The sequence below is a fragment of the Brachyistius frenatus genome, unplaced genomic scaffold (genome assembly GCF_029030835.1).
Source record: "Brachyistius frenatus isolate BFR_SWC_R1_liver_20210118 unplaced genomic scaffold, ASM2903083v1 Contig_73, whole genome shotgun sequence".
Classification (NCBI taxonomy): Eukaryota; Metazoa; Chordata; class Actinopteri; family Embiotocidae; genus Brachyistius; species Brachyistius frenatus.
In genome coordinates this window covers 749137-776317 of record NW_027210672.1, presented here as the reverse complement: position 1 = coordinate 776317, position 27181 = coordinate 749137, and the positions used below count along the sequence as shown (strand labels likewise).

Here is a 27181-nt window from a genome sequence, read left to right as displayed (position 1 = left end):
CTGAATTTCAAATTTCATCTAGAATACTAACTTTTATTTAGTTTGATATCAATGTAAATACAAAGTAAAGAAAAAAAACTAATACAAATATTAGTATTATTTGTTTATTCTGTATTCCTTTAATTTTTTTATTTGATTATATCAATTGTGGTTATTTATTTTGATTTTGTTTTATTCCTTGGTGAGGTCACATCTGTAGTTCACACTCCAGATCGGTGGGTGGCGGTAATGAGCCCGAAAGCCGTTAACGTTCGTCATTAAACCAAAAAAAAAAAGACATTAAAAAAAAAAAAAAAAAGAAGCGTGCTGAGGTCACTTCCACCTGTACGTACAATGCGGAAGCCGGTGCCATGTTGAGCTATTTGAGGAAATCAGTTCTGGGCGAAGTTCACTAGCAAAAGTGGAATAAAAGCAAAACACTAATCAGATTTCGGGGGTGAGCATGGAGGTAAGAGTAGTTGGTACTAGAAACTCTCGACACAATAAAACAACACACGATCTTTGGTTGTCACAAACACAACAATGGTGGCCTTGTGACGCGCGGGTCGCCCGGCCTGTCACGGCTGACTGTTATCCGTTTATCAAATCGGTTCATTTGAGTTAACCCACTTATAACTCTACAAAACCTGAATCTGACAAATTGATCCCGGTGTCAGTCGGACGCTGATTTTGACACCGGTTTTGTCTGCCGGCGCGAAAACGAGCTTATTCGTTAAATATCTGCCATCAAGGGCGAAGTTGAATTGTTTTACGTGTGAATTTAATCTTTGGAAATGTCACTAATTTACTGTTTATCTGGAAGGTTGCGTCGGACTGAACCACTTACCGCAGGAGGGAAGAGTTTCAGTGTGGCACGGTTCAAAGCTCAAATACCCGACTGACTGATTTTAAAAACATGATCAACTAGTCTGTTTCACCACATAATATTATGTTTTGTAAACTGTCAGATTCGATTCTTTTTGTTGTTGTTGTTAAAACACAGTAATACTTTCGCAAAGTGAACTCCTTTTTCGACCGGATTAATCCGAGTTGGAGTAACAGACGACTTCCTGTCACAGCTTTCAAAATAAAACCCGGAATCGTAAAACCTTCTGATAACATTCCGGACAGTATTATTTTTTTCTCTAAATATAAGCCCATAGTCAAATACTTCTTAAACTTGTATATTAAACAGTTGTAGTAAGTTCTTGTTTACTATTTATAAGAAATTTTGCACACAAAAAAAACAACCTCAAATGTAAAGATTTCATACAGGAATCTTTACTGAAAATTGTGTTAGTAGTTACTATTAACAATAATACAAAATAAACAACAATTCCGTTTGATTAAAGTGTTGATCAGACTACTAAAGCAACAATGCTGCATTTTGACGTTAGAAAACATACAGAAAAAGCTATAAGTTTGAATTCTGAACTATATGAATCAAAATGTATATATAATACAGTCGATTTGACTATTATTATTGACATTTTGTCTTTATGACCTTGAATATTACTCTCGGGCCTACTGCAATGTCTTAGTAGTTAGTTAGTTGGCATATCCTCTCTATAACACATAAATATATAATAACGAACGAGGCAGGCAACTGTTCTGTCAATTGTAGTTTAGTAACTTGATTAAAAATCATTAAAGTACAAGAACCTGCAAGCTAAAATCCTGCAGTAATAGAATTATTATTTATATAATGGCGCTGTGACAAAATCTCATCTTCAGGTTCAATATGACTTTATCTGGAAACGTTTCATTTTTGTTTAATTGGATGGATTTCATGTAAAATTAAGGTTGAACCATGAACAGAGATCAAGCATCAAGCTGTGAAGCATTTTAATCGTCTCCCTTGTCATAATTAAAACAACTGGAGACTGAGCACAAACTGATTTCTGGGTCTGTTAACTTTTTTGTATTGAATCAGGATCAGACCGAACAGGATATGCGTGTTTCTTTCTGTAAAGACTGACGATCTTTATGTGCTGCTGCCACCTGCTTTCGTCTACTTTCCGTGCGAGGCGTAGCTCATCTTTAACTTACCCAGTGACAATATCTATTTATCTTATTGTACTTAATGAATTGTATATATATTTTTTTCTCATTTCATTACTGAATTGGATGTTTGTATCTCTTTAGAGGGATAAAGGACTGTGTTATAATGATAATAATAATGACGCAGTCTTATTATTCAGTGCATTTATTGGTTAAATAGGAATATGTGTACTTCGTGATGATGGTACATTCATGGCATTGCAACAGTGGTGATATGTGTCATTATTATTGTAATGATAACATACGATATTATCCTTTGTTCTTTTGTAGTATATAATGTCTCTGATGCTTTGACAATATTATTAACAGAACATTCATGCAAACAAAGCTAACTGAATTGCGAAAAAAAAAATGAATTGACAGCTAAAAGTACAAGTCAACCATTCGGTTTTACTTTGAAATCTGTATCTCCCCACATCCGGCGTGGTCACCGCGTAACTTGACCGCTTCCGTTTGTCCGCGATCCGTGACTCGGGATCCATTGAGCAGCCTGGCCCGGGTCAACACGGAGCCGAAAACGGGGATCCGGTCCGCCTTCCCTCGCCAGTCTGACACCTTGAAACGATCCCGGTCGTTCCGCCGAGCCTCTCGAGTGGCATCAGCCGTCCGTCCGGTAAACGCGCGCGGCCGCGTCTCGCCCGCTCGCGGCGGCTACCGATTGAATGAGACGTTCGAGGACCGGGGCAGACTAACGGGCGCCGAGTACCGCAGCCTTGCGTCAAAGCCCAGCTAACGCTAAACCGCGGTTAGGACAAGTCAGCGAGAAAGACGGTTAACGGCCACGTTACCTCGGAAACTCGCCCGTCAGGCGGCGGGGAGGTTTTATTTTTGGCACCGGCGGCCGGCGCACACATGCTCCGTTTTAGTCGCGTGAGCTAGCAGCCCCCAACATCTGTGCCAAGGCTTGTCAGCGTGAACTAAAAATCTCCACTCGGGTGTTTTAAGGTCGGTTACCGTCACACATTTTTACTACCAGTCTCGAATCGACCACAACATTTTTTTTTCTTTTTTTTTTTTTCTTTTTTTTTTTTTTCCCCTCCCAGCAAACGCAAAAAGCTTGTGGACATTTCGTTTAATCGCGTAACGTCTTGTTGAAGTGAAGAGGGGCCTCATAGCTAACATATGAGGCCCAGCTGAAAAGATGGACCTGAATTTTTACTCGGATTTAACGGACGGTACCGGGCAGCACGACGGTGACCCAGAGTTCCTGGATCCGCAGTCTTTCAATGGATTTGACTCTGACAACAAGGTGACTATCCGCTGGGTGGGCAGTAACTACCGGGGTTGAGTATTCCCATTCAAAAGCCACATTTCAGAATTAAATCTTTACTTAAGAAAATAATGTTACAGGATCATATTTGACAGAAAAACAGATTTTTATTTTTTTTTAATTAATTTTTTAAGAGACTGTTTGAGATTAAAGTGACTCGGTCTCCAGGTGGGGTTCACCTGGTCACCCTTCAGACATCTCTTCAGTTTTTAATCCCACCAAAGAGGAGCGACTGCCTCTCCAAACCTCTCGGAGGGTTTCATTTCAAGCATCAAAGTTGTTAAATGTTTAAAGCGCTTCATCAGCTTTGTTTTATATTAAAAAAAAAAAAAGAACATTTTTCAAAATGAAACACACATTGAAATATTCATTTTTTTTTATTTTTTTACATTGCTGCAATTTCCATCACCCTCAGATTAACACCGTGTGTCTCCAGATTATTTAATCTCATTAAAACCTCCGAACTCGTCCCGGCGTGGAGATGACGCTTCTTTTGAGTTTCCTCGGCGCTGAATGGATTTTTGCTCGGTTTCCTGTGATGGTCGCCCTCTCGTCGTTGCCGTCCTGTTGAAATGTGTTTTCATTTGAAAATAAGGATGAGGAACTATTATCAAAACCACTGAAACACCTACTTCCTCCTAACTTGTTGTTGTTGTTTCAGTTCCCCGGAGGCAGCGACAACTACCTGACGATATCTGGGTCCGGCCATCCTTTCCTCTCCTCCTCAGAGGTACGCCTTTGCGCCTTCGCATCACGCCACTGCTTGCTGTTCGTTACCATGGCGACCTCTCCTGCGGACGTACTTCTGGGTTTATCAGCCAATGTCGACTTTCACATCCCGTCAAGAGATGAAAGTCGACAGGATCGGCCCGGGCTTGCACCGGACGAAGACTTTGTGGCCCTTTGTTCGCCCTAATCTGACATATGTTACCGTCGTTAAAGACAAATATAGCGTGTAGTCCGATCCCGGCCTCACCGGTGGGTAAACGGGGCTCTTTTTTTTTTTTTTTTTTTTTCCTTTCAGCCCCTGGTTTCCAACCTTGTAGACTTGAGGCCCCTTTAACAAACAGCTCTACCTACCAAGGACCCCTTGTTAAAGTCTGCGTCAGTGGCTGACGAGCAGTTTAAGATTGAGTTCTACCGTTTCTATTGTTTTATTAGAGGCCTAAAGATTAAAAACATGTCCAGTGATTTCACACAAAAAAAAATTAGACCTCCAAAAAGAAATCAAATCAGAGCAGCAGGCCGAGAGGTTTCATTTCTGGCTTCCTGGGTTCGAACGTGAAGTCACAACTTGTGGGAATCTTTTGGCAAATGGTAAACCGAATGTTCTTCTATAAATACGTTTTGAGGAGGGAGGGGGGGGGTGTCGTTGATCATTTAAGAAAAACACACTCAGAAGTGTTGTTCAATGACCCCTTTGAGTTTTGCAAAGATCGATATCTTTCAGAAACGCGGTCGCCAATTTGATATCTGGCAATCGCGGCGGTTCGTTTCCTGGCACTTCTGCCGCGTGAATAATAGATTATTTCCAGTTGACAAAACTGGAAATGATGTCGGCGTCATGCAAATTGAGACTTTTCTGCCCTGCGTTTGAACTCCTTAACGTCAGAACGACATGTCCGAGCAGTTTTGCCGTCACTAATACGACCCGTGACATTTGTAATCTACTTGAACTCGCTCGCATGGTTTCCACTAAACCTTCGACCCCTCCCTCCCCCATCTCCTCTCTCCTCCCGTCCTCGCTGGATCTGCCGATGGAGTCCGAAGCGTTAATGACTCCTATCCTTTTTGTTGTTTTTTTTGTTTTTTTTACACGCAACCTTCAGACGGCGTTTCAACAGATGTAATGTAGGAAACAAGCTTCTCGCAGCGAGTGAGTCATCAAAAACGCCACGTCAGCATTACACATAAAACATTCTTTTTTTCTTTCTTTCTTTTTTTTTTTTTTTTTTTTTTTTTTTTTTTGAAAGCTGCAAAGCCGACTCATCCAAGGTGTCGTTGTCGGATGAAGGGAGGACGGAGAGCTTTTCGTTGCGACGCAGCATCAGACGCGCGAGTCCGAGGCCTGAACCCGTCGGCCAATCAGAGGCCGCCGTCACGTCCCCGTCGTTGTTGTTTTGCCGTCAGAACAAACAGAAAGCGAGAAACATAAGTTGTAGAGCTTTACAAACGGCTGCATACTTAACGTTTGAGTGTTTTACAGGGATGACATCATCACTAGGTTGTGATAAATAATAACTGTGATTAATGATTTAATTGCCTCTTCTTTTTTTCATGCGTTGCCAACATTATAGTAAAAGCCTAATCATAGTGTTGTTGGTTTTTTTTTTAAACAAGTTATAAACAGGGTTCTACGATGGTTTGGGAATTTTAAGAATTCCTTTCCAAACGGTGAAAGTCAGCAAATTTGATCATTTTTTTGGGGCTCGAGTCATAAACTGTAAGGGATTTATTTTTTTTTTTTTTTTTTTTTTTGCGTTGAAATTTTAGTCGCCCTTTATCAAAATGTAATAATTTCCATGTGTGTAGCTGTAAGTTATCCTCAGTGTGTATGTCTGTATATTATCGTTGGATGAATTCTTTGCCTCTGCGACCAGGATGTCGACACGCATTTGAATTATTTCAGTATTGATTAAAACGGAGGGGTCTGTGTCGGACCCTCCTCTTCCAACGCTTGTTTCCTTTCTTCCATGTTGTTGTTTTTTTTCCTAACTTCTTCCTCCTTTTTGCCTCCGTCCTCTTCGTTTCCTCCTGCTCTCTCTCCCTCTCACTCTCTTTCTCTCACTCTCTTTCAGACCTTCCACACTCCCAGCCTCGGCGATGAGGAGTTCGAGATCCCTCCCATCTCTTTGGACCCGGACTCGGCCCTCACCGTGTCCGACGTGGTGTCCCATTTCGGGGAGCTGTCGGACAGCGGCCCCTCGGACAGCGTGGTGGTCCCCGGGAACGCCGTGGTCGAAGGCGACGACCCCTCCTTCGCCTCCACCTTCGTCAGCGCTCCCTCTCAGGGGCTGGAGCACCTGAGTCTGGGGGTCATGAACCAGTCGGGAGGAAGCGCCCTGTTGGGGTCGTCGCTGGGGATGGTGAGGAGGGCGAGACGTTTGAAATCATCCCGCCGGTAATCCCCAGTTTAACTTTATTTTATTTTTATTTTCCTCCCCTGCTGCTTCCCCAGGACCTCGGTCATCCCATCGGCTCCCAGTTCAGCAGCTCGTCCCCGGTGACCATCGACGTCCCGCTGGGGGACATGGGCCAGGGCCTGCTGGGGTCCAACCAGCTGACCACTATCGACCAGTCGGAGCTCAGCGCTCAGCTGGGCCTCGGCCTGGGAGGCGGGAACATCCTGCAACGGTCGCAGTCACCCGAAAACCCTCTGTCGGCCACGGCGTCGCCCACCAGCTCGCTGCAGGACGACGACATGGACGACTTCAGACGGGTGAGTCTTAAAAGGGCCCGGAAACATCTGAATCATCAATAACTTTATGTCGCGAGGTCCGACATGGACACTGTTATCTGTGTAGCCCTTTGCTGCTGTGCTGCCTGTTTTGCATGCGTAAAAAAAAAATTCTGTGTGTTTAGTTTTTTTTGGCATTTTAGATACTTTAATGGGATTTTTTTGTTTTAAGAGACTTAATGAGCTCAAGAAGTTTGGGAACAATTTATTTGAGCTGAAATTTAAAAATGAGCTGAATTAGAGATGATTTGTGTGACAAAACAATGGCCTCAACCAGGTCCAATTTGTCAAATCTACCCTAAACGTTCATATTTGGAAATACTCATCTTCCCTCCCCTCCTCCTCCAATCAGAGCGTCCTGGTCGAATCTCCGGTCTCCCTGGCCGTCTCCCCCAGCGTCATCTCCCTCGACCCCTCTCTGTCCGACTCGCCGCTCTCGGCCCCGACCGCCAGCGTCTCCCCGGGCGTCGGACGCAAAGGCGGGGCGGGAGGGGGGAAGAAGGTGAAGAAGAAGAAGGACCCCAACGAGCCCCAGAAACCCGTGTCGGCCTACGCTCTGTTCTTCAGGGACACGCAGGCAGCGATCAAGGGGCAAAACCCCAACGCCACGTTCGGAGAGGTGTCCAAGATCGTGGCCTCCATGTGGGACAGTCTGGGGGAGGAACAGAAGCAGGTGAGGAGGCTCTTCCAGGGTTCCTGCAGTCGTGGGGGGGGAAGAGGGAATTTGTATTTCTGAGATAAAAAAAAAAAAAAAAAGTTGTGGAAAAATATTCACATGTAGTTTCAAATTTGAAAAATGTGCTTATAGGTCATCCATCCATCGAGCAGCTTGTTTTTCATCAAATATATACTGAAAAAAACCACCAACACGCAGTGTCTTGCCGGTCGGTCATAAGTTCCCCTCTTTCAGGTTTACAAGAGGAAAAACGAAGCGGCAAAGAAGGATTACTTGAAAGCGCTGGCAGAGTACCGAGCCGGACAGATGTCTCAGGTGAGCACAACTTTATGACGCCATATGATGTCTGCTCACAAACACTAAGAGTAAGAATAGCGAGAGCTGGGTGATCAATCCTTTGCAGAAGTTCGTATCAATATACATCACAGTCGAGTTATCATTTCTACGAAGCTGAAAGACCCCCCTCAGCTTTGAAATTGCTCAATAGTAGATTTCCAAACTTGGAAGAACGACCAAAAAGTAGTATGAGCTGCCAACAGATTGTATCTCAAAAATACTAGCTGGCAGCGGTTGTTCAAAAAAAGATGAATTTTCACATAATTCTGAACTATTACAATATTTATTTTATAAAAATACACTTTGCAACATAAGAAATAATAATCACAAAACAAGGCTGAGAGTGAATGAATTGGAACTGCAATTTTCTCATCATAAAGGAAAAATGAGCCCATTTAGCACTCAAATGTGTGTTTTTTTGGGGGGGGGATCAGTTCATTTTTATTATGTAAAAAAAAAATTTTTTTAAAAAATACTAATTGCCATTTTGCATGTTTCCATTATATATTCAAAAAAAGCAACATCACAGCAGGTGGGATTACAACGAAAATGCACATTTAGCGTTACTCTGTGTGTGTGTGTGTGTGTGTGTGTGTGTGTGTGTGTGTGTGTGTGTGTGTGTGTGTGTGTGTGTGTGTGTGTGCGCGCGCGCGCGCCGGCTGTGTTTTGTTTAAGTAGAGGAACGCCATTTACGACCGTCTCATTCACTTTATTGCCTAACAGGAATTTATTTTGTTTATCCAGAGCTCCGTTTGTTTTGTTTTTTTACGTGCCCAACGGTCGAATTCTTTACGTGCTCTTTAAATGCGACGTGTCCTCGGAGGGAGCGCCCGTCTCTCTGATTTGACCTGACTTTGAACAACAAATCGGTCTCGTGTCGGGAGGATTTTCGAACTCAACCGGTCCTGCCGTGTCCGTTTTAAGAAGAAGGCCGTTTCTTCTTCGAGGATTGGCCGGAAATGCTCCTTCATGATCGGGGCGTGATGAGCAGATACAACTTTTTAGTTGTCTTATTGAGGTTATTCTGGCTTTTAAATATTCTTAAGCCTGTTGTTGCACATTGTAAAGTCAGAGTTACATTTTTCTGAGGTGGCTAAGACACTATTGAAACCAGTAAAGAGACAAACGTCCCCACTGGACCAAGACACCACTGGATGTGTTGAATATATTGTAGTGGAGGTGTTCGAACGTGCTCTCTGGTTTCGTGAACTTCACTACGTCCGACTTTTCTCCCTTCAGGCCCCCATCGAAGTCATGGACACGTCCCCGTCGCCTCCGCCTCCGTCGCCGGCTCCCGCGGCCACCCCCGTCCCCGCCCTGTCCGCTCGCTCCACCCGGTCCCAGCACTACAACCCCGAGGAGAACACCATCACCAACATCTGCACCTCCAACATCATCCTGGACCTGCCCCAGGTCAGCACGCGCTCCCGCACCGGCGCCATCAAGCCGCCGCCGCCGCCCCCGCCCGCCCCCACCATGCCCATGGTCGCCAAGATCATCATCAAGCAGACGCCGCTGCCGTCCGGCGGCGTGTCGGTCACGGCGACGGCCGCCTCCTCGCCGCGCCAGCCGCCGCCGCTGCAGCAGATGCAGAGCACCCCTCCGCCGCCCCGGCTGCAGCAGATGGTGCACGCCCAGGCTCCGCCTCCTCTGCAGGCCAAGCCGCGGGGCGCCGGCGCCGCCGCTCCGCCGCCGCCGCTGCAGATCAAGGTGGTCCCGTCGTCGCGCCAGTCGGACTCCGGCGCGCCGATCCTGGTGTCGTCGTCCGGCGAAGCGCCCGCGTCGGTCTCCTCGTCCTCCTCGTCGTCCGGCCTGACGGTGGCGGTGGGACAGACGGCCGGCGCGGTGACGGCAGAGGGGGAAGTGGCGGAAGCAGAGGAAGGGGTAAAGCGCGGCGATATCACTTAACGGACACCTGAGGGTGTTCACCGCTGCACGCTCATTTTGGTATTTGATGTGAAGATGAATATGTCTGGCACTTGTCTTCAGATGGAGGTGGAGGTGAACGTGGCCCCCGGTCCCAGTCTGACCCCCGCCGCCAGCCACAACATCTGCGTGCGCGCCGGCTGCACCAACCCGGCCGTGGAGAGCAAAGACTGGGACAAAGAGTACTGCAGCAACGAGTGCGTCGCCACACACTGCAGGTCGGTACCGCCGACGAGTCAATCCTCCGGGCTCGTTTAGGTCCGTTTGCGTGGTGATTCAGAGCCGGTTGTTGTTCTCCGTGGACGTTTACGCGTTATTTGTTCAGCAGTTATTGAATAACGGCGAAGACGAGACGGGAAATGCAGGAAAGGCGCAGCTCACTGGGAATCCAACCCGTGACCCCGCTTTGAAGACTTGCGCGGCTGACTTTCCCTTTTCAGTGTCGTACGTTGTTAAAAGATCATTCATTTTTGCCGTTTCTCTTTATTTATACGACAGAAAGAAACCAAAACAACGTAAACACGACCCGTTTAGAGTTTACAGGAAGTTACAGGCTGAAAGTGTTTCTGAAACGAGCACAGCTACGAAGTTGAGAAGCAGTCTTGACGTGTGCTCGTTGAGGTTTCCGCTTCGTGAACTGATTAAAGAGGGAAAAAAAAAAAAAAAATGTATAGTTTGTTCAGACCGGACGGGAAGCGAATTATTACATACAAAGTCAACGCAAAGAAAGAAAATGTTTAACGAGGAGAAAAGTGGTTTCGCGTCCGGTCCGAACACGGCGAGAGGCGCCGCATGCTTTAAAAAAAAAAACGTCACACAGAGACGGACGAGCTGTTTGCTGTCTAAACCAATCAAGTCCCGACTTCAGCTTCACGGTTAACAAACAGAAGTGAGTGTTTGTTGACGATCTCCAGCTTTTGGCAAGAAAAAGGGGAATAAAGATGTTTCCCAACACGTCGAACCGCTCCTTTTAAAGAAGCAACATCGCAAGAGCATCTTCCTCCTGAACTCGGCGTCACGGCTACATTTGCGTCTGAAATTGCACGTTAGTGTCTCGTTTAAACGTTTTTAAATGAGGGAACACGACGATCTGCAGTTCTCCAAATCCCTGTATTTACATTACGAGTGCGTCCGTTTCAGACGCTGGAAACTCAGTGAGAACGATGATGATGATTTGATGATTTTCTTGTCTTTTCTTTTCTTCATCTTCCACAGGGATGTGTTCATGGCCTGGTGCGCCATCCGAGGTCAGAGCTCCACCACGGTCACATAGGGACGGGACACACCGGACGGAAGGAGCGCTGCACACCAGACGGAAAAAGGCCAAACGACGACACGCCGAACGCAAAAACAAACGGGAGGAAACGAAAGGAACGACCGGCTCAGGTATCGGCACGTAAACGCTTTCGTTTTAACGTGCTCCCGCTGCGGACGAGACCAAAAGAGGAGACGGTCGCAGGCAAAGTATTTAAAAGAAGAAGAAGAAGAAAAAGAAGAAGTCACTGTATTATGTTTTCTCCGGCAGAATAAAACAAAAACCAGAATTATTTGCAAATACTTCACTCACGATGACGACTCTCGCGCGGAGAGACGGATAACGATACTGAAGAAACCACAGAAGAAGAGACGAGAGGCTCCACTCTGCTGCTTCAGACATTTCCCATCGATCATCTATTGTGAATTTATAAATATGAACTCCATATATATATATATATATACATATATATACATATATATGTATGTGTGTATATATACATATATATGTATGTATGTGTATATATATATACATGTATATATATACATATATATATAAAGTACATTTTATATGAACTTACGGTGTTTTTAATTATTTCGAAAAGGAAAAAAAGAAAAGCGCAGGAAGTCTCTTGCGGGTGTTTTCAGTTTTGTTTTATTTTTTTTTTTCATTTCATGATTTCTTATGTGTGCGCGCTTCCCTTTACTGTTACAGTGAGGACCGATCAATGTGAATGAAGTCTTGAGAGTTTTGTTTGTTTCGTTCTGCGGGAATGTGTGCGTGTTCAAACTTCAGAGATTTACAAGACCAACAACCTGGCAAAGCACAAACAGTCTTAAAGCTACTTCGGAGTCGTCCGAGACGGCGAACGCGTTTGTAAAGAAGCCATTTTTGGGAGACGAGGTGGGAATGAATCTGCCGCCAGCTAAATGCTGTTTGTCACCTTTAAGAGCCACTGTGGGGGGGGGGGGATATGAACCCCACCATGATTGAAAGGTTGTTCTTTCATACATTCAAAACAGGTGCTAAGATTCAGGAAAAAGTAGCTCTATTGTTCTCTGTTCTCCTTTCCTGCTAAAACACCCTGCGACACGAGAGCTTTTTAAACATGTGTTGTTGTTGGGGTTTTTTTGCTTTATCGGGAAGATTTGGGGTGAAAATTTCTGTTTGAGGGAGAAAAAAAAAGAAATAATGGAACGAAATAAAAATAAAACACACACCAGCTCTGACAACACTACTCACTGTAAAGGGAATACAGTATAAAAGCTTTATTTTTTGACATGACATTGTTTTGATTATGGAATTGCTGGTGTGTTGATTAATCAAGGGAGTTGCTTCCAAAAAAACTGTTCCCAGTCAGATGAAATGATCGGCCTGGTTTATTGTAGATATTCTGGAAATGTTTTTAATTATGAAATAAAATATTTTATGTTTTAATATACATTTGGTGATATACATTTTCGCCTCGCAATTACTGCTGGTGTGACATTAATTTTATAATCTCACAGGGAATAACGGGAATAATAATAATGACTCAACCCAATAAATAATTTTTCTTCATTTCAGAAGAAATGCACTATATTTTATTTTTTAATTTGTGTTATACAAGAAGACAATGGTTGTGGCACATTTTTTTTTACATTAAAGCCAGTAAATATATAGAGACACATAAAGTACATAGAAGAAAGAAGAAAAGGCCCTGGGGACTAACACTTTTTAACAATAATAAGGAATTAAATTATACTTTTACATTTTGGATTTCTAGAAAAATGCTTATGTGCTGTTAGACCCAAAACATTTGTCTTTTTACCTGTAGATTAGCATTTTTTATTTATTTTTTTATATATTCATATTTGCCAATTTCAACGATTCCAAATTTTTGAAAATGTATTAAAAAAAAAAGGTTTATTTCTGTCGCTGTTGATTAAATCACCAGAAAAAGGCTGAAAACGGGGAGTCTCACTTCAAGCCGCTACAGCAGGAGGTATCGCGAGAACCACATCAGTGGAAGCGTTTGATGACGGTGGCGGGAAAAACCACCATGGCGGGAAAAAAGCAGCGTGGTCAACACAAAGACAGGGGGCGCTGTTGTGCAGTGCAGCACGACACGTAACACTGAAATGCGCCACAAAACGTCAAGTAAAATTACAAAGTAGTTAAAAAAAAAAAATAAAAGGAAGAAATTAATTTACCGTGTATTGAGACATATGTTTTATCGTAAAACATTTCATTTATAGTTAAGCAAAAAGAGTTTTAAATGTTTATTAGAAATAGTGATGAGTAGGCGGAGGAGGGAGAGGAAGGAGGGGCGGGGGCGGCCCCCCCGACTCTGAGGACTTAATTATAACAGATTGGTGTGTGCGTGGTGTTTGTGTGGCGAAAACAAGAGGAGCTATTTTATTACAGTTGAATATTTTTTTTTTTTTTTTTTTAATTTTTAACCGGTTGAATGCCTGTCGAGGATATTTACGGGATTTGTTTTTACACGAGTCCTCAGTGGAAAAGGCCTCTGGTGAAATTATAAAGGAGGCAGCAGCAGCAGCAGCAGCATCTCGTTGTGCTGGTTGGATCTCAGCAGGCGTGGAAGGAAAGTGCGTTGTTGTTAGTTGACTCCGATCATCCTCCTCCTCCTCCTCGTCCTCCTCCTCCTCCTCATCCGGCCTGCTGAGCAGAAGCGAAGCCGGGAGCTGGAGTTTGCTACAGAGGAGTCACCATGGCGGTAAACCTGGACAAGGAAGCGTACTACCGCCGAATCAAGAGGTTATACAGCAACTGGAAGGTGAGCTCGCTCGGTTTAAGTCAAACGTGCCTCCGGGGATTCACGTCATGTTTGAACTCGTGTTTTTTCTCCGCTGCTGGAAGATGAAGAGTTCATCCGCGGTTTGTCTGCCGAGCGAGAGTCGACTTGTCTGCGTGAAGAGGCGCTCTCTGCGCCGCCAGCATCCGGCGCACACACCCCGGGCCGACAGGCCCTGCGCGGGTTCACCAGCTTCATTTGACAAATTCCTCTTTTTTTTTTTTTTTTAATTTTAATTTTTTTTAATTTTTTTTTAATTTACCACTTAAAAAGAGTTTTTATTTATTTATTCGGTCGCTCGAATCGTTTAAACGGACGAGCTACCTCATGTTAGCACGCGACTCTCCCATCCAAGCTAGCCCGCTAACCTCGGTAACTTTACCCGAGCTAACCGGACCAGCTACGCGGCTGGTCGCGTCAGAGAGCACGCGTCTTGTCCGTGTGGTGAGTAAATGGTTTACAAGGCGACGAGGACATCAAACGTCCCCCCGTCCCGTCCCCCCACCCCACCCGGGGAGATGTGCTTTGACATTCGGCTAACCGCGAACATGTTTTACCGTCATCGTCAGTGAACGTTTCGCTACATGCTAATGTTAGCTGGCTGATTAGCATCGGGATAAACGGCAGCATCCCGGTGACATGTGCAGCTCCTGGAAACCTCTTCATCTGCTAACGGGGTTGTTTTAATTCACGGTAACCTTGTGGGAACTTCTTCTTTTTCTTTTTTTTGTTTTTTTTTGGAGGTGTTAAGCTTGTTCGCAAAAGTTGCTCCGTGATGTTTGTAGTTGGGAGTTTTCCAGTTAAAGTTGAACCGCATCGCAGGAACGTTTCTCTGGTTCACTAAAATATATAATAAGTGTTTAATGTGCGTTATTTTAAAGCCTCTAAAGCACCTGAACGTGTCTGCGGTGACCTGCTGCTGATTTAAAACCTCCATCACCTTTTTAAGTGACTCCAACTCGACTAACTACCTTGATTTATTTGAGGTTTTTTTCTCACCAACATCCATCAAGTGTTTGTTCAGCTGTAAACTGGCTCGGTGTTGTCTGCTCCCGGTTCCCCGAAGAACCTCAAGCTGGACCTAATTTTGTAGTATTTCTTTATGCGTCGTATTCAAATTTTTAATGTGATGTATGTTGTTGTTGTTGTTGTTGTTTTTTTTAATTTCCAGAAAGCAGAAGATGAGTTCGGTAAAGTGGACGCCATCGTGGTGTCTGTCGGGGTGGACGAGGAGATCGTGTACGCCAAATCCACCGCCATACAGGTGAGGGTGTTAAACACTCTTTATTCTGTATTAAAAACAAATGAACTCCTCTCTCATGTTTTTTTTTGTTGTTTGTTTTTTTCCTCCCACCCCCAGACCTGGCTGTTCGGCTACGAGCTGACGGACACCATCATGGTGTTTTGCGACACCAAGATCATCTTCCTCGCCAGCAAGAAGAAGGTGGACTTCCTCAAACAGGTGGCGGTGACTAAAGGCAACGAGAACGCCAACGGTGCCGCGCCCATCACCCTGCTCACCAGAGAAAAGGTAACGCACCTGAAGGCGTCGTGGTCACCGCCGCACAGCTGGAAGTCATCGGTGTGTGATGAGTTCGCTTACCGATGGGACGAACCCGTGTTGTTGTCAGAGTTTGAAAAAGATTTTGAAGCCTCCATTTCAGTGGTTTGATTGGGACTTCTTTTTTTTTCCCACCTTGAGTGCAGATATGTTTCCTGTATTTCAGTTACTTTGTGAAACTTTTTTTTTTTTTTTTAAATCCTTTTGTAGCCTGATGTTTACTTTTAACATTTATCTTGAGTTTTTTTTGTTTTTTGACAGAAAGTTCACCTTTTATAGATCACGCTGTCTGCAGGTGTTAAGGACCCGTTAAACTTCCTCAGAAACCAAAGCCGTTAAAATGTATAAAAACGTCCATAACGGTTTTGAATATTGTCTTTTGTAGGCAGTGATGTTGGTTATGAAATGTTCAGGGGGACCGTCCAGGAAAAGTTAAATCGTTCTGCAGGAGGCTCTTTAATCCTTTTCGGTGGAGTTTTCGACTCGAGTGTTGCAGCGAGCTACATCAGCGTCTATTGTCAGTTTTTATCATAAACGACAGTGTCTTCCCAGAGACACACAACTTATTGAGGGATTAATTGCGCCTCCTATCAACAGTGATTTCACACCAACATAAAAGTGTCCGCACTTACAGGCATGAAGAGATTACATTGCAGACGCTAGTCATTTGTGTGATTTGTGATGTGAATACAGCAAAAAAATACATGATGAGGAAACACTTGTGCTGATTAATAGATTTATTTATTTTTTTAAATAGCAGTTGGTACTTTTCACAAGAACTAATGTAAAAAGGTTTTAAATTGAACTTGATGAGTCTTAAAGAAACCTTTTTTTAAAAGATGTCTGAAAGTCCACAAGGAACTTCAGGATGTTATTATATGATCATGTGCAATAATACGATAATCAATTACGCAGTAACTGTAAAGTACGATCAAACCCTCTCTGGGTTAAATCTACTCTGTTTTCCGTTCTGATGAATCTGGATGTTTGTGTCTGCGCCGTGTCTCAGAATGAAAGCAACAAGGCCAACTTCGACAAGATGATCGAGGCGATCCGAGGCAGCAAAGAGGGCAAGACGGTGGGAGTGTTCAGCAAAGACAAGTTCCCAGGAGAGTACATGAAGAGCTGGAACGACACGATCACCGCCGAGGGACTGGAGAAGGTGAGACGTCGGCCGAAAGGTCAACTCGAACGGTTTTAAAGATCCGGGAGTGAAATAAAAGCTGAATCGGATTCTCGTTTTAAACCCACAACTCACCCAGTTCACCAGCGGAGGACTTTTTTTTATTTTTTTTTTTTATTTACAGCCAGAGAGCTTGCTTGGGGTGTAGACTTCAACAGACTTTACTGATTTGAATTACCCACAATTCATTGCGGTACAGACACGACATGATCATTTGTTTTTTGTTTTTTTTTCCAACTGCTGACTTAAAAACAACCAAAATAACTTCTGAATGTGTAAAACATTCCTGAAACATAATATTAAACGAGCACGGGCGAAGAGACGTTTGGACATTTTGGACATTCAGACTCCCGACCGCAGCGGTCTTTCGTAATGATCTCCGTCACCGCGTTCTGTCTGCAGGTGGACATCAGCGCCGTGGTCGCGTACACGATGGCGGTGAAGGAAGACGGGGAGCTGGGCCTGATGAAGAAGGCGGCGGCCATCACCAGCGAGGTCTACTCCAAGTTCTTCAAGGAGCGCGTCATGGAGATCGTGGACGCCGACGAGGTGAGGAGAAGAAACCTGTGTTTCTTGTGTGAAACAGAGAGCATCATGGGAAAACTAAAACATCTCACGACACTCCGATCTGCTGCTCCCGATCGCTAAAATTTGCAATTAAACGCACTTTCTGTGGCAGAAGAGGCACGTTTACGAGACGTTGTTAAGAGTTAGTTGAGAGTGACAACGTCGGGAAAACTGTTGATATGTTTGGGGAATTTCTGGCGGCAACATTTGGCAAAACAAATCCAGTTTGCCACATTGCTGCCAAGACTCCCATCGCTGGTAACTGCTCGGAAATAAAAACCCAATATTAACGATATGGATGAAATTAATGATCATTTTCATTGCTGATCCATCTGTGGATTGTTTTCTCAGTTGTTCGCTCTTAAAAATGTTTGACCGGTGTTCCAAACATGTTTTGTTTTTTCCCAATTTAAAAAAAGAAAAAAAAATCCACAACTAAAAGTTTTTTTTAATTTTTTTTTTTTTTTTTTTTTATCAGTGCACAAAAGAAAAGGTCACATTAAAGTAGCTGAAGTTTGAATTTTAGCTTCTTTTTTTTCCCCCCCCTCTCCCCCCAACAGAAAGTGCGTCACAGCAAGCTGGCGGAGTCGGTGGAGAAGGCCATCGAGGAGAAGAAGTACCTGGGCGGCGCCGACCCGTCCACGGTGGAGATGTGTTATCCTCCCATCATCCAGAGCGGCGGCAACTACAGCCTCAAGTTCAGCGTCGTCAGGTAGCGCACGTTTCTGTTACGCTTATAATTCCGTTTTTAATCGAGCTGCAGTTGCCGATTATTTTTCCCTCCAGTTAATCAACTTGCGGATTTATTCTCTGGATGAATCACTCGGTGTATCAAATGCTAAATCCCGACTCTCTCTGCTCCCCCAGCGATAAGAACCACATGCACTTCGGCGCCATCACGTGCGCCATGGGCATCCGCTACAAGTCGTACTGCTCCAACCTGGTGCGCACCCTCATGGTAGACCCTCCTCAGGAGATGCAGGACAACTACAACTTCCTGCTGCAGGTGGAGGAGGAGCTGCTCAAAGAGCTCAAGCACGGTGAGTTCGGGCGCCCGCCGGGAGCGTGGGAGCTTCGAGGGCTCGTTGGAAGTCACGCAGTAGGACGTCAAGTGGGGAGCTTCTTCTTATTTTAATCCTCTACCTTTTTTATGTTCTTTTTCTGGTGTAATTTTGCTCAGTGGAAATGTTTTTTGTGTGTGTGAATAAATTAAGACTGTAAATATGGCTTACGGATATTTTAATGTACCTGCAGAATGTTGTTTTGACTATTGATTGATTGTAGTGGAAAATAACGCCCAATGAGACTCATTCAAAATGTCTGTTTTATTCAAACAATAGTAGAAAACTCAAGATTGTCACAGACAGCAGGGAAAATCTTGACTTTTTCAAAAACTGAAAACGAGTAAATTCTTGTTGTTTTAGCTTGAAAAAGTGAGTGAGGCGATGAACGGTGGGCCGGTCAGAGAAATATTGACCGCGTGTGTGTGTGTGTGTGTTTGTGAATTTTTCTTTTTGTTTCCTCTCCTCAGGTGTAAAAATCTGCGACGCCTACAGCACAGTTCTGGAGTACGTTAAGAAAGAGAAGCCGGACCTCGTAGCGAAGCTCACGAAAAACCTCGGGTAAATAGTCTCGCATCCGTTTCCCTTTTTTTTTCTTTTTTTCTTTTTTTAATTAGATGCACTCGGATGCGTTCAAACACTCACTTCCTCATTTTCTCTGTCTCGTGTAGCTTTGCGATGGGGATTGAGTTCAGAGAAGGCTCGTTGGTTTTGAACACAAAAAATCAGTACAAGCTGAAAAAAGGTGAGTTTAAGTACTTTATTATAGAAGCACATGAAACGGTGCTTTCTATGGATTATGTAAAATTATATTATTGATAATCAAACTTGTGTGTGTGTCCGTCCTTCCACCAGGCATGGTGTTGAGTATCAGTTTGGGTTTTGCTGACCTCATGAATAAAGATGGCAAGAAAGACGAGCTGAAGAAGTACGCTTTGTTTATTGGTGACACAATACAGATCAATGAGGTGAGTTTTTTGTTATTATTATTGATATGAATCTGACTTTTAGTTTTTTCAGTTAATCAATCATGTGTTTTAGTCTTTAAGATGTGAAATCACAATTTCCTGCAGCCGATGTTTATTAGGTTATATTTATACCAAAAAAAAGCAGCAAATCTTCACATTGGATCAGAAACCACAAAACTTCAGGCATTTCTATTATAATACAGCCTAAATGTTGTTTTAAGTGATTATCAGAATAGTTTAAAATTCATTTTTCTGTCAATAACTAATTGTTTCAGCACTCAGTCAAATCTTTTCCCTGCTGAGAAGCCGTAAAACATTTTAATGAAGCTTTCTTATTTTGAAAGGATTTTCTTTTTATAAACATGTTGGACCATATCGCTGAAATTTTCAGGAAGATTTTTTTGATTTTTAGTTTGTTTTTATGATTTGTGTGTGTGTGTGTGTGTGTGTGTGTGTGTGTGTGTGTGTGTGTGTGTGTGTGTGTGTGTGTGTGTGTGTGTGTGTGTGTGTGTGTGTGTGTGTGTGTGTGTGTGAAAAACAGGAAGAGGCCGCCACGATACTCACACCAGTTAAGAAAAAGATCAAAAATGTGGGAATCTTCTTGAAGGTACGACTCTTTTTCTTTCAGTTATTGAACAAATACGAGCTGAAGTTGAACTTGGAGACCGACCGATTTACCGACTTGTGTTTTCCGATATTTGAAATTTACTGCATTTCCGGGGAAGTTCGGTGTTTCCACGTACTGACGTCATTTTGGAGAAAAGTTTACTGTTAAAACGTGAAATATTCTGCCTTTAATTCATACTTGTTTTATGATCGTGTTTTAGTTTATATATCGGAAATAATTTTTCTTCTGATATCGGCCCCCCCAAAAAAAATCCATCATCTGTCAAGCTTAGTTAAGGGTTTTTTTGGGGTTTTTTTTTTGCGTTACCTGCCCACATTCAACAGCAGCTATCTTTTATTGCAGCTTCATTTCTGTTGATATTTTAAGTCAAATGAGTGGATGAGAAAAAAAACAAATACTCGCCCGTACGTCTTTCTGTGAAATAATCTGTCGTGTATGTGCGATCAGCTGGAGCCGTTTTCTCCCCGTTATTTCACGTGTTGTTTGTGTTGGTCTTTTTTAAAATTTATTTATTTATCGTTTTGCTTATTTTGTCCCGATATTGTGATCGTTTAAAGAAAAGGGAAAAAAAAAATCGCGACTTGATCGTAGTCAAGTAATCGGAGGGACCAGAGCCGTAAACTCACTGATGTGTTTTGTCAGAACGACGACGAGGATGACGAGGAGGAAGAAGGCGACGATGCCGAGGAGCTGCTGGGGAAGGGAGCTCGCAGCGCCGCTCTGCTCGCCGACAGAACCAGAGTAAGTGTGGACGAGTGTGTGTGTGTGTGTGTGGTGTTAAATATGTGATCAGTGGCTTTTTATTTTTATTTTTTGCCACCATGACAGAATGTTCATAACTAAGAGTGTGAATGTCTTTGTACTCTCCCAGCTACTGGGGAAGGTAAGTATTCATTGTTCTTTCTAAAAAATTTCATAAGCTGAACTTCACTCGTTCAAAACTCCCCCTTAGCTGATTTTTTTGTTTTTGGGGTGGGGGGGAGATCTGTTGTCGTTTTTAATTTGAGTGATTTTTGATTTATCTTTTGTGTATTAAATTCTTTTTTTTTTCTTTCTTTCTTTTTTTTACCATCCAAAGCTTTAAAAACACATCTGTTTTGTGCATGTATGTTGTGTTTTCCACCTTTTATTTATTTTTTTTAAACAACAGAAAAGTCTTGGCTCCTGGTGTTTCTCTGTGGTCACTCAGTCGTGTCTGTTGTCAAACTCTAGAACGAGATGACGGCGGAGGAGAAGCGGCGCGCTCACCAGAAGGAGCTGGCCAGTAATCTGAATGAAGAAGCCAAGCGGCGCCTGACGGAGCAGAAAGGAGAGCAGCAGATTCAGAAGTGAGTGATCGGACGCCGGTAGTCCGCTCGTATTAGCGGTTTTTTTTTTTTTTCCCTCTTAGGCCACTCTGAATCGGCTAACTGTGTTTGTCCCGCCCCTCCTTCGCTGTGATTGGACGGCTGGTGACGGCGACGAGCGCGGCGTTGATATTTTTCAACACTCGCTGACCGGGGAAGAAAAATCGAGGCAGAATAAACGCTCGGCACTTCGTCAAGCTGCTAAATTAAAAACATTAAAGACTGGGGAAGAAAAAAAAAACCTCTGTTGCAGAGTTTCAGGTAGTTTTGCCGCATGCTGATTGGTTAAAACGAACCTGAGAGGTCTCCGCCCAGAACCAGATATTCACAGACTGGAATTGTCTCTGGGCCGCTCCAGGTTCGCACGTCCGACGGGGATTGTTGTCGTCGTGTTTATTTCGTTTAAACCTTCTTTCATCATTTACATCCACCAGTTTTATTGTTACTTGTGTTGCTGTAAATGATTTGAAAAATGTGTCTTGGATAACTCCTAAAGACAGAAGTAGGTTAAGACGCACGTTTAATTAAGTTCCAGCTCATTAGTCGGCATTCTTTCTTTCTTTTCTTTTTTTTCCCCCTCTCAGGGCCCGAAAATCAAACGTGTCCTACAAGAACATGTCTCAGATGCCGAGAGAAAAAGACATCAGGGACATGAAGATCTTTATCGACAAGAAGTACGAGACGGTCGTCATGCCCGTGTTCGGCATCGCCACGCCGTTCCACATCGCCACCATCAAGGTACGCGGCGCACGCATTTTATTTTATTTAACCGTTTATTGTCTCGTGCACCGACCGATCTCTCCTGATTCTCGGCGTAGAACATCAGCATGTCCGTAGAGGGAGACTACACCTACCTGAGGATCAACTTCTACGTCCCCGGCAGCTCCCTGGGACGGCAGGAAGGAAACATCTTCCCCAACCCCGACGCCACCTTCGTCAAAGAAATGTGAGTGCGGGAATTTTGAACGCTCGTTTTTCTTCTTTTTTTTTTTTTTGCACGCTTTCAAGGGGAGGGAAGATATGATTTGACTCCTCCCCCTCCCCAGCACGTACCGGGCGTCCAACCTGAAGGCCCCCGGCGACACGTCGGTGCCCTCCACCAACCTGCAGAACGCCTTCCGCATCATCAAGGAGGTGCAGAAGCGCTACAAAACGCGAGAGGCCGAGGAGAAGGAGAAGGAGGGCATCGTGAAGCAGGACTCGCTGGTCATCAACCTGAACCGCAGCAACCCCAAACTCAAGGACCTCTACATCAGACCCAACATCGCGCAGAAGAGGATGCAGGGCTCGCTGGAGGCGCACACCAACGGTGACGCCGCCGAGACGGTTTCTCGTCGAGTTTGAGAGATTTCTCACGAGTGTTTTTTGTTTTGTTTTTTTATTGAAGTCTCTTCTTCTTCTTCTTCTTCTTCTTCTCCTCGCGCAGGTTTCCGTTTCACGTCGGTCCGCGGCGATAAAGTGGACATTCTTTACAACAACATCAAACACGCCATCTTCCAGCCGTGCGACGGGGAGATGATCATCGTGCTGCACTTCCACCTCAAGGTCTGCTTTGTTTAGCTGATCCGTCTTGAGAAAACGCAGAGTAAGCTTAATTACTGCCGCGCTCGTACGTTCGGTAAATACGAGGCCTGCAGCTCGCGGCCGTTTGGCTTCCGTTTACAAAACCCGGAAAAACAAATGAAGTGACATGTTGGTGAGTTTTAGAGAAGTCAGCAGGTAGAATTTCTGATTGCCTTTCGTGGAGCCGGGTTTGCCGACTCGTCCTTTGTCTAGTCTCCCGGCTGCAGCTCCGTATTTGCAATACGAGGCGCAATCGAAACGTTCACGGCAGCACGGTGACGTTTTGGTGACCACTTGAGCGGAAAGCACCAATTTAATTCTGTGTAAAAAGAAAAAAAAGAGTCTCAGAACCTTTTTGACCGCGCCTCGTACGGACACGAGCGATATCGAACTCTTCGGCAAATCAGCACTTTTCCCAGAGCGTCAAACTCTGTCCCGTCGCACTCTTCCTCCAGAACGCCATCATGTTCGGCAAGAGGCGCCACACGGACGTCCAGTTCTACACGGAGGTGGGCGAGATCACCACGGACTTGGGCAAACACCAGCACATGCACGACCGCGACGACCTGTACGCCGAGCAGATGGAGCGCGAGATGAGGCACAAGCTCAAGTCGGCCTTCAAGAACTTCACGGACAAGGTGGAGGCGCTCACTAAAGAGGAGCTGGAGTTCGAGGTGCCCTTCAGAGACCTGGGGTGAGCGGATCGGGCCGGGGGGCCGCCGAGCATCGCCGTAACGGCCCCGAACGGGGGAAAAGAAAATAAGTTCTGGGGAAGTCGCTGTAAGGAGGTGGGCTGACTGTTTCTGCCTGTGCGTCTTTGTTTCCAGGTTCCAGGGCGCCCCCTACAGGAGTACCTGTCTCCTACAACCCACATCCAGCTCACTTGTCAATGTCACTGAATGGGTGAGGCTTTGACGCACATTTTGCACGTTTAAATAAAATATAACCTTTACTCTTCTCTTCTCTTCCTTTTTTTTTTTTTTAACATCAAGCACATTTTTGTCCACAAAATGGTTCCGATTTGTCTTTCTAATCTTAAATTCAAATTTTTCGTACCCTCTCCTGTTGGATAATCTCGTAGCCGCCGTTCGTGGTGACTCTGGACGAGGTGGAGTTGGTCCACTTCGAGCGCGTGCAGTTCCACCTGAAGAACTTCGACGTGGTCATCGTCTACAAGGACTACAACAAGAAGGTGACGATGATCAACGCCGTGCCCGTCAACTCCCTCGACCCCATCAAGGAGTGGTTCAAGTAAGGCCGGCACGCAGGGAGAGAGCAGTGGAGTTCATGAAGGAAGTCATCTAATTGAACCAATGCAGGCCGGATCACAAACAAGTCGTTCTGGTTTCGGTTCTTTTTTTTGTTTTGTTTGTGTGTGTGTGTGTGTGTGTGTGTGTGTGTGTGTGCAATAAAATGTTTTGTGTCTTTCTCAGCTCGTGCGACATCAAGTACACGGAGGGAGTCCAGTCTCTGAACTGGACCAAGATCATGAAGACCATCGTCGACGACCCGGAGGGGTTCTTCGAGCAGGGAGGCTGGTCCTTCTTGGACCCAGAGAGCGAGGTGCGTTCAACGCAGTGGACCGAAAAAGGAAAGGAAACGAAAATCACCCCCTCCTTCCCCCCGTTGTCCATTTCAGTCGAAGTTCACGACGGACGATAGATTTGTTCCGCTTTGTTTCCTCCTGTTGTTTTGCGTTTGTGATCACGTCCTTGTTTTTTTTGTTTATTTTCTCTCAGGGAAGTGGTGGAGAGGAAGACTCGGAGTCAGAAATGGAGGATGAAACGTTCAACCCGTCGGCGGATGAGGAAGAGGAAGAAGAGGAGGACAGCGACGAGGATTACAGCTCGGAGACGGAGGACTCTGGTAGGGTTCATCACAACCTCTTAAACTCGCCACGTCGGCAACAATTCTCTGGTCCTTTTCTTTTATCGTATGCGAGAGTGAGCGGAAACTTAAAAACAGACCGTTTTTGCCGTTTTCTTCAATTTTGTGTACAAAATATCAAGAAGGTAACATCTCGGACATCTTCAGCGAATGATAATCTGAACAACTCTCATTATCGCGCTAATTTCTGACCGTCTGTTGTGATGGCCGTTGTGTAGACTACAGCGAGTCGCTGGGCAGCGAGGAGGAGAGCGGAAAAGACTGGGATGAGCTGGAGGAAGAAGCCAGGAAAGGTTCGTATCTTAAACTCTCTTGTGATCCGTGTGTTTACACCTGCTAATAAAATGCAGCCCATCAATGTGTCCCAACCTCAATCCTGTCAACAAACGTACATCCCAGGTCAAGAAAGCAATGCAGCTGTTTGTGTTGTGGTTGTTGTTGTTGTTGTTGTTGTTTTTTTCCCGCATGTTTTATATGACAAGCTGCTGTTACTTACCTGTTGTTGGGATATATTATAACAAAATATTTTAAAAGTTATTGTAAAACCGTAGACTGTATATAAAAATGCACGTAGTCTCCAGGTCTGAAAAGTGAAGCCAATGCATTACCACTGATGGCCACTAGGGGCCGGTTCCAAAAACACCTCGGGCTCCAATCGACTCCCATTCAAAAAGCGTCAACTTCGCTCATCAAATACAAAGTCGTTGCGTCAGGAAGTGACCATATTTGGACGAGCTGGCGGGGAGCGACCGATGGATTTGGGAACCTGAGGAAGCTATGCCCCGCCCATCGATAGTGACTATCTGACTGCACCATGGGCCTTTCAAACAAACGGACACGCCTCCCAAAGAAACAGTTTTTAATTTGCTTTCCTTATTAATGACGGGATTATATTTAGATGGACCGCCAGAAAACTAATAAGAAAGTGACTTTAGTGAATGAAAGGAAAATGTATAGAGTCTAAGGAGCTGAAGGCTTTTTGGAGGAAACCCCCTTGTGGCCCTCTGTGGTATTAAGAAGCTACGTCCGCTTTTATATACGGTCTGTGGGACAGCCTGCCAGCCTCAAGTGGCCGTTCGAGGTACTGCAGGTCAGCGTTGGGTTCAATTTTTCCGCCCGTTGTGTAAAACATTCAGTTAGAATCTTGGTTAAAATGAAAAACACAAAAGAAAATCAAACTCCAGGATCCATATTGAAGTTGCTTGTGCTCGTACGAAACGTCTTCTCGATACCTGCGTCGGTCAAAGACCGAGCGATCGCACCCTCGTCCTCTTTAAACGACAACTGTGACTTTGTGTGTGTGTGTCTCCCCCCCCCCCTCCCCTCTTCCAGCTGACAGAGAGAGCCACTACGAGGACGAGGACACCTCCAACAACAACAACATCAACAACAAGAAGAGGAAGGTGCGGTCATCAGCTCCGCCCAGCAAGAAGAAGCGACGGTCCTAAATTCCTCTCTCTCGCATACACGCTCACACTCACACACTCACTCACACTCTCACACACATACTGCCAAACCTAGTTAGCCCCCTCCTCCACCCCCCACCCCCCCTCCCCCCGGCTCTTCTGACGCTCACACACACACACACACACACACACACACACACTGTACATAGACGTAGGAGCCCATTATTTTTGTGCCGGTCGGTGAAGTGCCGCGGCGGGACGGTGAACGACGGTCACACTTCATCCATCGGCTCCTTCTCCTTCCTGGTCCTCGCTTTTGTTTCCACCTCCATCCATCCATCCATCAGGGTTTGTTTGTGTGTGTGTGTGTGTGTGTGTGTGTGTGTGTGTGTGTGTGTGTGTGTGTGTGTGTGTGTGTGTGTGTGCGTGCGTGCGTGCGTGCGCGTGCGCGGGTTTGTGTGCGTGTTTAAATGGGTTTTTATTGCGAGCATTTGTTTATTTTCTGTTTAAAAAATAAAAATAAAAAAAAGTTTCTTAACTAATGGGTGACAGAAGAAAAGACCTGACATCATCTCTGCCAAGTGTTTTATATGAAAACAGAGAAACGTACTGCTCCCCCTCCTCCTCCTCCTCCTCTTCCTCACCTCCCAAGTTTTCACTCCCACCTTTTTGTTTTCTTCAGTGTTTGTTAAAACATAAAAAAACAAAAGAGATAGAACATTTGTCTTTTTTGAAAGGGTGGGGGGGGCAGATGCACATTTTCAGATGATTTCCTTTCATTTTTTTTTTTTTTTTTTTTTTTTTTTTTTAAACGGGGTTTGTAAACTTGTGCATCCAGACAAACACACACACACACACACACACCATCTCCTTCCCACTTGTCCTCCCCCCCCCTTTTCTTTTTTTTTGTTCGTCCTGAGTAGATATGATGTTGTACTGTTAATTCTGAAAAAAAAAATCCTGTTTTTGTTTTTGTAATAAAATTAAAAGGAACCGTAGTTTGTTTTTTAGTGGGATGTTTTTCTTTCATGCAGCTGGTGGGGAAACGATGACGTGATGTGATGACGTTTACCATGTTTTTTGGGTTTTTTTTTCTGGGTCACATGAATCACTTCAAGCCTTGTCCAGTGCTTGTGGGGGGGGGGGGCTTTCAAACATACTCAAGTACTTTTGAGCTCAAAGTCCAGGTGTGGATGATGGCTGTACTTTAAAAAAAAAAAAAAAAAAAACAGGAAGTGGTCGTACTTCTCGATT

At 44.5% G+C, this 27181-nt stretch overlaps 2 protein-coding genes across 3 annotated transcripts; both read left to right on the top strand.

Moving 5' to 3' along the window:
- The first annotated feature begins 336 nt into the window (after positions 1-336).
- On the top strand, positions 337-11070 carry tox4b (TOX high mobility group box family member 4 b). 2 transcript variants are annotated; one of them, XM_069707980.1, is made up of 9 exons: positions 337-448; positions 3972-4040; positions 6109-6396; positions 6489-6749; positions 7120-7440; positions 7678-7758; positions 9019-9663; positions 9769-9923; positions 10921-11070. In XM_069707980.1, exons 1-9 carry the CDS (start codon positions 443-445, stop codon positions 10976-10978), a joined length of 1884 nt encoding a protein of 627 aa, XP_069564081.1. In that variant the 5' UTR covers positions 337-442; the 3' UTR covers positions 10979-11070. The 2 variants fall into 2 exon arrangements, with proteins under 2 accessions (XP_069564081.1, XP_069564080.1); XM_069707979.1 differs by lacking the exon at positions 337-448 and adding an exon at positions 1440-3289.
- A 2232-nt stretch (positions 11071-13302) lies between these two features.
- On the top strand, positions 13303-26925 carry supt16h (SPT16 homolog, facilitates chromatin remodeling subunit). The gene is made up of 24 exons (XM_069708018.1): positions 13303-13739; positions 14929-15021; positions 15118-15288; positions 16328-16480; positions 16904-17050; positions 17629-17780; positions 17936-18108; positions 18600-18690; positions 18801-18874; positions 18985-19097; positions 19639-19704; positions 20368-20466; positions 20938-21053; positions 21656-21809; positions 21890-22017; positions 22118-22380; positions 22498-22616; positions 23090-23328; positions 23462-23537; positions 23716-23885; positions 24068-24197; positions 24374-24500; positions 24740-24814; positions 25854-26925. Exons 1-24 carry the CDS (start codon positions 13674-13676, stop codon positions 25967-25969), a joined length of 3111 nt encoding a protein of 1036 aa, XP_069564119.1. The 5' UTR covers positions 13303-13673; the 3' UTR covers positions 25970-26925.
- The last annotated feature ends 256 nt before the right edge of the window (positions 26926-27181 follow it).